This window comes from Bison bison, unplaced genomic scaffold (assembly GCF_000754665.1).
Source record: "Bison bison bison isolate TAMUID 2011002044 unplaced genomic scaffold, Bison_UMD1.0 scf7180017864080, whole genome shotgun sequence".
NCBI classification, from domain to species: domain Eukaryota; kingdom Metazoa; phylum Chordata; class Mammalia; order Artiodactyla; family Bovidae; genus Bison; species Bison bison.
This window is the reverse complement of record NW_011494652.1, coordinates 5,152,144-5,161,576: the sequence shown is the minus strand read 5'-3', so window position 1 is coordinate 5,161,576 and position 9,433 is coordinate 5,152,144. Positions and strand designations below refer to the sequence as shown.

Below are 9,433 nucleotides of genomic sequence, written 5' to 3'. Positions count from 1 at the left end.
AAACAATGTGCTGAGTGGCCCATTTGTACATTTTCTGAAAACGAATTGCCTATGATCTGGGCCTCTTAATGTACCACAGGCTACTATAATCCAGGGCAAGTTTCAGTGAAAGTACACAATCCAAAATATTATTTTCTATTTCAGTTATTTGAACTAAAGGAAATAAAATGACACTATTTATATAATGAACACATGTAATTAAAAATCATTATTTTAAGAAAAAATTAGTGGCATATACTGGGGTTCCCAGATGGCACTGGTGGTAAAGAATCCATCTGCCAAGGCAGGAGACCCACGTTTGGTCCCTGGGTCGGGAAGATCCCCTGGAGAAGGAAATGGCAATCCACTCTAGTATTCTTGCCTGGAAAATCCCATGGACAGAGAAGCCAGGCAGGCCGCAGTCCTTGGGGTCACAAAGAGTGGGACACAGCACACACACACACACACCTTGCCATATACTGCATATAGAGTATAATTATGTCATATACAGCGCCAGTTACTTAAGTGTGATAGTTTATTACCCAGTGTTCCATTCTGATAACTAGAAAAGCATTAATAGATTGTAAAACTCTTATTTTACTAGACTGAGGGCCTCAGTTTCTTGCTGGTTGTCAGTCAGAGGCCACCCTCAGTTCCATTCTCCCTAATAAAACTCATGTTGCCAAAGACATCATAGAGCTGTAGAAAAAACAAGAACTAGATGAACTAAAAGTCCAGAGAGGAAAGAGCCCTTCATGTGTGAGCTGATAATCACCAGATGTCTTTCTCCCTGGAGATACCTTCCCATTTTAGGTGCAAGCTGATTGGGTTTAGTCCAGGCAGAGGGAACCCACTGGGAGTAAGCTTTGGGTGGTCTCTCATAAGGATAGAAAAAGGTGGAGAGAATGTTAAAAAAAAAAGATCAGGCTGACTCTGAGCCAATAGATTGTTGTAGGTGTATTTAATAGACACAAGACTGAGACAAAGAACACCTTAAGCGCAGAGTGAATGGGAGATGCAAAGCATAGACAGTCTGTTCAGACGATTCTTTATAAAGTGTTACGGTGAAAAAAACCAGACATGCAGCAGTGGCTAAAGGAGATGTGCAGGGAGATAATTGCTCGTTCTTGAATAATACTAGAGTTTATGTGTATGCTCAATTTTTTTTTTTTTTTTTGCTATTGAGTCATGGAGTTCTTTATATACTTTGGATATTATCTCATCAGATATATGATTTAAACACTTTTTCTTCCTATTCTGTAGGTTGCATTTTCCCTTTGTTGATGACTTCCTTCGCTGTGCAGAAGTTTTTTAATTTGATATGCCGTTTGTTTATTTTTGCTTTTGTCGCCTTTGCTTTTGAGATTAAATCAAAAAGCTCATTGCCAAAACCAATGTTTTCTTCTAGATTTACGGTTTCAGGTCTTATGCTCAAGTCTTATATTTATTTGACTATGCCAGGTCTTAGTTGCAGCACAGGAGATCTTTGTTGCAGCCTGCAGGACCTTGGATGCAGCATGTGGGATCTTGTTTTGTGACCAGGAATCGCATCTCCGCTCCCTACACTGGAAGTGCAGTCTTAATCACTGGACACCAGGGAAGTTCCTGAATTAATTTCTAAAGTTTCATTCTTTGGCATGTGGTTGTTCACCTTCCCCAGGACCGTTTATTGAAGACCTTTCCCCACTGAATATTCTTGGCTCCTTTGTCATAAATTAATTGACCGTATATGGAGTTATTCCTGCAACCTTTTGAGATAGGCACTATCTTCCCTATCGTATAGATGAGGATCTAAGTCACAGAGTAGATAAGTAACTTGCCTAAGACTATACAGCTTGGCAGAATAGAACCGAGGGTGGCCCCTGACTTGACAACCAGCAAGAAACCGTGGCCCTCAGTCCAGCAGTTCAGAAAGAACTAAATGCTGCCAACAACCCCGTGAGTTTGAAAGTGGATCCTTCCCCAGTCAAGCCTCAGATGAGACCACAGCCTCAGCTGACTCAACTGATTGCAGTTTTAGGAGATCCTGAAGCAGAGGACCAAACGATGTTCATCACAGGGCTGTGGGTTTGTTTGTTGGTTTTTTTATGCAAACAAAAAACTAACCAACAGTTGAGGCCTTGGTAACTAAACAATAGTCTACTCATAAAACACGAAGTGGCTATTAAAAACTGTTTTAAGGAAATAATGAAAAAATATTCTAAATAATTGCCAAGCTACAAGTAGAATACAACAGTATATAGAATATGACCCAAATTTGTTTTTCTTTAAGCATTACATATAAAGAAAAACCAAAGTAGAAAAGATAAATGGCAATATATTGGCAGGAGTCTCATCTGGGTGGTAGGGGATTACTCGAGGCTTTTCTTTTCCTGTAGGGTTTTTTCTAAGCTTTCCAAGTCTTCTTGGTGTAAAACCACATGCCTGGGCACATAACAGGTGCTTGGTAAATGTGAATCCCATTTCTCCCCGGACTCCTCCTCTCTTCTCTGTGAGGACAGGACTAACGGAAAAACAAATGGCCAGGTTCCAAGAACTTCTCCCACTGTGGGCAGGAACCTACTGATGCTTTGCTTCTTCTGCAGGTCTGTAGCCATAAACCCCACAGTATTCACATTTTGGTATCACCTGACTCTGAGTCAGGGTCAGTTTAATGGACAGGTCTGAGGCAGCCCTTGGGATCCAGGGTACTCTGTGTAGCAACTCTGCTTGGGGCTGTGATCTGAAGTCTTCAAAAGGGTCTGTTTCTGTGGAGGCTGCGAGTCCACCAGAGACAGGAGGCCTTTCTGATGGAAGCAAGCCCAACATCCACAGCCCCTGCCCGCCCTGTCCGTTCTCTCACCCCTGCTGCTGCTGCTGCTAAGTTGCTTCAGTCGTGTCCAACTCTCAGCGACCCATGGACTGCAGCCTACCAGGCTTCTCCGTCCATGGGATTTTCCTCTCTCACCCCTAGGAAGGCAGAAAAGACAAGATTTTCTCCTTCCTCTGTCTGGTCAGACCTTGGGCAAGTTGCTCTACCTGGCTGAACCTCAGACTACACATCTGAGAAACTCCTACTTCCCAGGGCAGCTGATGTCTGTCCATGGTGGCTACTGTCAGCACCGTCCCAAAGCAGAAACTGCAAGTGGATGACAAAACATGTTTACTCAGGCTTGATGCTCTGATATACAGAATTTAAAAATAATAAAGTCAGAAAAATATAATCAGCTTGATGTGACCTCCCTTCCTCCCCTTGGGCACAGCCTTCTCAAATGGCCCCCTTCAAAATCCCAGAGGCTGGGGGACAGGAGTCACTTCTTGGCAGCTTCTGCCTGGGCTGCCAAATCCGCCTCTTTCTGAGCAGCCAGGAACAGGGCTCGCTCCTTCTGGAAAGCTGCCAGCTCTTCTGAACTGAGGCTGCAAGTACAGAGAAACACAGTGAGTGAGGGGCCGGTCACGGGTGGGAGCTCACAGCAGCCACGTCACTGTCTCAGAGCCCCTCCCCGCTCCTGGACGTCCCAGCCCCATAGGTGTGTGTTAGTCACTTAGACATGTCTGACTCTTTGTGACCCCATGGACTGGAGCCCACCAGGCTTCTCTGTCCATGGGATTCTGCAGGCAAGAATACTGGAGTGGGTTGCCACTGCCTTCTCCAGGGGATCTTCCAAACCCAGGTCTCCTGAATTGCAGGCAGATTCTTTACTGTCTGAGCTATAGGGAAAGACCCTCCCAGCCCCCACACCTTTGCTCATCTCTCTTCTCTGCCAGGAGTGCCACTCTGCCATCACCTCTACCTTTTACTATTTTCTTAAATCCCTCCTTATCCTTGGAGGATTAGAACAGCTAAACCCCAATCCAGATTAACCTGCCCACTCTCTGAGCCCAAAAACATTTTGTACAAAGAAGTCATCAGGTGGTACATGGACGTCTCTCAGAGCAGGGATCAGATTCGCTCACTGCTATATTCCCAGAACAAGTAAAGATCGGAGCAAAGTAAATCCCACCCCTGCTCCATGCTTACCCCTGCTCCTCTTGGGAAATAACCAACCATCAGCCTTCGCATGGGATGTGACACCAGCAGCAAGAGGCCAGGGAAGGGCTGAGTGCTACCCCGCTGTCATCTGGGCCACACGCTCTCCCACTCAACATCTCACCTTCCTGAGGTCTCCGAAGCCCCATGAGGAGCCCTCTGTTGGCCTCAGGATCAGGTCTGGATTTGAGAACCAACTAGACCCTTTTGCCTCACCTCCTACTATGTCCCACTCTGTCTCTAGTGTGGTGCACCCAGATCACACTGAACTTCTCTGGTTCACTCTTCACCTGACATTCTTCACAGGGATTTTTCCACTTCTTGGAATGCTTGTCCCTAGTCCCTGACCTCCTTTCCCAGGGCTTTGTTTGGATGTCAACTGCTCTGCAAAGCCTTCATTGACACACAGGCAAATTCAGGAACCTTACTCCCTGTTCTCAAGACATTTGTGGTTTCTTTGATCAGGGTTGACCATCCGGCAGTATAATGCTCCAATATGGATCTGCCTCCATCTCTGGACTGGGAGCTCCTTAAAAGCAAGGCCAAGCATGGCTACCTCCTTCCGGACTGTATCCAGTGTCCAGGACAGTCTAATACACATTGGGTGCATAACAATTATATTCCAAATGAATGGATGAGAATCTAAGATCCTTTAACACAGACGCTGACTCTCCCACTCAGTGGGACCTCAGCTTTGTCCCAGAGTCAAGAACATTCCAGGCCCTTCTCTCACACTGAGCTTCCCCCAGATACTCACTCCTTCACCACACGAATACCCAGGGAACGGGCAGAGCCAATGATGGAGCGGACAACAGACGACAGGGGCACATCTTGGAGGGCAAAGGCGTCATCCTGAGCTTTGACGCGGGCGATCTCATACACGTGCTTCAGTGTCACCAGGCCGGCCACCTCTTTCCCTGGGACAAAGCACAAGCAGCCCTTCAGGAGTCACTGCTTCCTTCCAGAGCCCCCAGAAGCCCAGATGCCCACCATGCCCCTTACCTGTGTTCCGGGCCCCCTTCTCAATCCCAGCGGCGGCCTTCAGGAAGTAGGAAACAGTGGGTTGGCCAATTTTTATTTCAAATGTTCTGTCAGGCTGAAGGGAAAAAAAGAGTTATGAGAATCCTCCTACCTGTCCCAAGCCCTGCTGCCCCAGCCCAAGGAGCTACTAACTTCCTGCCCACCTCTGCTCACCTTCCTAGGGTGCTCCTTTAACTGACCATAAAGCCACAGGAAAAATAAACTTCTAACAAATGTCCCTGTCACCTCTATTCCAGCTCCAACTCTGCTCTGGAAACCCTGGAAAGTTGGAGGGACAAAAAATATCTGCAACACGGTAGGGCGCGCTCAGGAAAGATATGGTCTAGTCTCCACTGTGTAAAAGGGGAAAGGGTGGCCCGGCATCGAGAAGATTCTGGACTTCCTTGGTGGTGTCCAGTGCTTAAGAATCTGCCTGTCAATGCAGGGGACACAGGTTCGATCCCTGGTCAGGGAAGATCCCACATGCCAACCTAAGCTTGTGCACCACAGCTACCGAGCCTGTGCTCCACAACAGCAGAAACCCGAGCACCGCAACTAGAGACAGCCTGCAGGCAGCAACCAAGACCCAGCACAGCCAAAAATGGCCTCAACTACGACCCGGTGCAGCCAAGTAAACAAAAATAAAATATTTTTTTAAAAAAGAGATTTGCCCCAAGCGGGGAGCCAAGTAGCAACCCCAGGTGACCAGCTCCAGGCCTTGGGGAGAATAAGGAAATTGGGGATCAGAGTCCCGACTCCGCACCTTCACAAAAATCTTGGTAGGCAGAGGAATGCCTTCTTTGATGTCCTTGGTCTTCTCGTTGAACTCCTTACAAAACTGGTTGATGGAGACGCCTCGCTGTGAGGGAGGCAAAGAGGTAAGCGTGGGGAGGAAGGGCCGGGTTCTTTCCACCCAGGAAGCTCTATCCCTTCTCTCCTCCGTCTTCACGTCTCTAAGGATACCCATCCTTTTCTCTCTACCCACATTCAACTACCATTTTATGTGCCAGATGATTCGTGTGCTCCATACCTCTCTGTCCTTTCAACAGCCCGCTGACGAAGGACGGAGGAGGCTGAGCCTCCAAGAGGTTGTATAACTAACCCAAGGCCATAAAGTGTGCGAGCAGCAGACCCGGTTTGAAACGAGGCCGCCCTGACCCAGTCCGCACCCCTCACCCGCGTACTAGATCCAACCCTCCCGCCCCTCCCACGCCTGGTTTCTGCCGCGGCTGCACCTGACCCAGGATGGGGCCTAGAGGGGGCCCGGGCATGGCCTGGCCTGCCCGCAAGATGGTCCGGATCACGCCTTCGGCCTCGGGCTTCCTGAGAGCCCGAGTGGCCCGGCTTAGCTTCGACATGATTCGGAGCTCCCGGGGTTAGTTAACCTCAGATCTACACCAAGAGCGAGGCTCTGGGCGCCGCCATATTGGGTTAAAGGTCAAGGGTCCTCACGTTAGGGTAAGACAAATAAAGCTGACAAATAGCAGCATTGACTCAATCCTTCCGCCCTCCAACTGGTAAGACAAGGATGAGATGAAGCGGAAAAAAACTTTTAACGTGCTATCTTAAGACTGGGGAAGGACTCGAATAGCTCAGATACACCTATTCCTCCTGGAGAGCACACAGGCAAGACCTCAGACGGCCAAGCTGGGAAGGGGACTTTAATGCCCGCACTGCATTGTGGGTATGGTAGTTTTGACCTGGTATGCCAATCCCACAGATTGCGGTGTTTTGGGGCGCCCTCTGCTGGATTTGGTAATAATCCCTGGGTTTTAAAATAGCCTGGAGTCCTCCTTAGGAAATCTCTTCACTTTCTGAGCCTGTTTTCCTCACTTGTTGCTGAAAGGGAATATGGTTAAGAGCACGGACCTTGGAAACAAATCGCCTGCTTGCTTCTCTTGCTGGCTATGAACTTGATCAAGTTATTTAACGTATGCTCAGTATCCCCCTCTGTACGATGGGGATTATAATATGTAGCACCTACACCTGGGATTGTTGTGAAGTACACCTAGTCAGCAGGTGCACTTCACTGTACAATAAGGACAAAACCTTCAGAGAGCTGTTGTGAGGCTTAAGAGGCCCAGAACACATTTGATACATCACCTGTGTCCAGTAAAATAAGCCATCACATCATCTTATTCTTTTTCTTTCTTTCTTTCTTTCTTTTTTTTTTTTAGCATTTGCCATGTGCCAGGCATGGTGTTAACTGCTTTAGGTCACTACTTACTACGTCCTCAGTCGTGTCTGACTCTTTGAAACCCCATGGACCATAGCCCATGGGGTTCCTCTGTCCAGGGTATTTTCCAGCCAAGAATACTGGAGTGGGTTGCCATTTCCTCCTCCAGGGGATCTTCCCCACCCAGGGCTCGAACCTGTATCTTCTGTAGCTCCTACATTGGCAGGCAGATTTTTTACCCCTGAGATACCTGGAAAGCCTGTTAACTGCTTTAAGGGTATTATTATCTTATTTAATCCTCACAATGGCATGAGACATTGTTTTATTATACTCTACAAATGGGGACTTCCCTGGTGTCTCAGATGGTAAAAATCTTTACAAATGAGAAATTGAGGCACTAAAAGAGGTCCCAGAACATATAACTGGTATGTGACAAGGCTGGGAAACAAGTATCAGGATTATCTGATTCTAGACCTTGTGCTGTTTACCACAGCTCTGTACTGCCTCCTCTACTGAAATGAGATAATCCATGTAAAACCACATGGTAAACTGTGAGACATATCTATTTTAAATTCTGAATTCATGTTGGACTCCCTCTAATTAAGTGTGATTGTTCCTGCCTCTGATGTCTGTCAAGTTCTTTATAACACTCGGCCTCATTAGCCTTATCAAGACTCTGGACCCAAGAAGGCTCTTTTGATTTACTTGCCATAAAACGGGGAGCACAGTAATTAACTTCCCTGTGCTTCCTGTCTTTAGGAGTAACATGGGGCTAAATATAGTACCTCCCTCACAGGAAATTAGTTAATTCAGGTAAAGCACATAGAAGAGGGCCTGGTCTGCACTTCATGCCTTCGGCCTAGAATACCCTGATGAGAAAAAAGAAGAGGAAACAGGCTTTATCTACAAAACAGGCTCTCATCTCTGCTGCTCCTTATTTTCACTTGTCTCACACTGGCTTGTATTTATCACAGTTTCTGTTGAATAGATTTCTAAGTATTTGAGGAGTTTATCTTGCCATCCTCTCCCTCCTGGCTTTCTGCACCCACTTATTCCACTGCGGTTCCTTCTGTTCTGTGACTTGAAGAGAAATGGGGGCGGGGCCTCGGATTTTGTTTGCTTGTTTGTTATTTTCTCCTTAGCAATCGTTGTTTAGACCCTCAGTCCTGTCCGACTATTTGTGATCCCATGGACTGTAGCCTCCAGGCTCTTCTGTCCAGGAGATTCTCCAGACCTGAATACTAGAGTGGGTTGCCATTTCCTTCTCCAGGGGATCTTCCCTACCCAGGGATCAAACCTGCATCTCCTGCTGAGAGAGTCAATTCCTAGGCAGGTTGATAAAAAGTCCGGGGTCCCAAAGGAGTAGAAAGGGGTCTGGGGCTCTCAAGGAGGAGTTGCTGCTGCTGCTGCTGCTAAGTCGCTTCAGTCGTGTCCGACTCTGTGCAACCCCATAGACGGCAGCCCACCAGGCCCCCGGTCCCTGGGATTCTCCAGGCAAGAACACTGGAGTGGGTTGCCATTTCCTTCTCCAATGCATGAAAGTGAAAAGTGAAAGTGAAGTCGCTCAGTCGTGTACGACTCTTTTTGACCCCATGGACTGCAGCCTACCAGGCTCCTCTGTCCATGGGATTTTCCAGGCAGGAGTACTGGGGCGGGGTGCCATTGCCTTCTCCACAAGGAGGAGTTAGGGGTCTGGAATTCTCAAGGAGAAAGAAAGGGCAAAGGTTTTTTTCTACATTACTTAGTAAGGATTATATAACAATAATGTATCCTGCTTGAGGACATGTTTCTCCTTCCTGAAAACCTTCTGACTAATTCTGTTATCTTAAAATGTATATTACGGGAGAGGGTCTAGTAAGATCTTTACAACCTTGAGACATTCTCTTGATTTATTGTAATAACCAATTAAAAAGTATATAATTCCCCCTCTAAGACTAGGGATGGGGGCACTCTCCGTCCCCCTTCTGATGTCTGTGTCAGAAGATTTCTCTGTCCTTTTCATACTTTAATAAAACTCTGCTACACAAAGCTCTTGAGTGCTCAAGCCTGGTCCCTGGTCCCGAAGCTAAATCTTTTTCGGAGATCACGAATGCGACACCGTTCACTGTAAGCTATCACTGCATTGCAGGTGGATTCTTTACCACTGAGCCACCAGGGAAGCCCATAAGACTTGATATATTCAATTATGGAAGAACTAAAAGATAAATAAACTGGGGGGAAAAAAAGACAGCCTTTCCCAGAGCAAGCCA

General features: G+C 47.1%; 1 protein-coding gene across 1 annotated transcript; it reads right to left on the bottom strand.

The window, feature by feature from the left end:
• Positions 1-3,104: 3,104 nt before the first annotated feature.
• MRPL11 (mitochondrial ribosomal protein L11) lies at positions 3,105-6,460 on the bottom strand. The gene is made up of 5 exons (XM_010837756.1): positions 6,244-6,460; positions 5,772-5,867; positions 4,991-5,084; positions 4,746-4,905; positions 3,105-3,375 (listed from the first exon to the last, which is right to left on the bottom strand). The coding sequence occupies exons 1-5, from the start codon at positions 6,364-6,366 to the stop codon at positions 3,270-3,272; spliced, it is 579 nt and encodes a 192-aa protein (XP_010836058.1). The 5' UTR covers positions 6,367-6,460; the 3' UTR covers positions 3,105-3,269.
• Between the last annotated feature and the right edge of the window lie 2,973 nt (positions 6,461-9,433).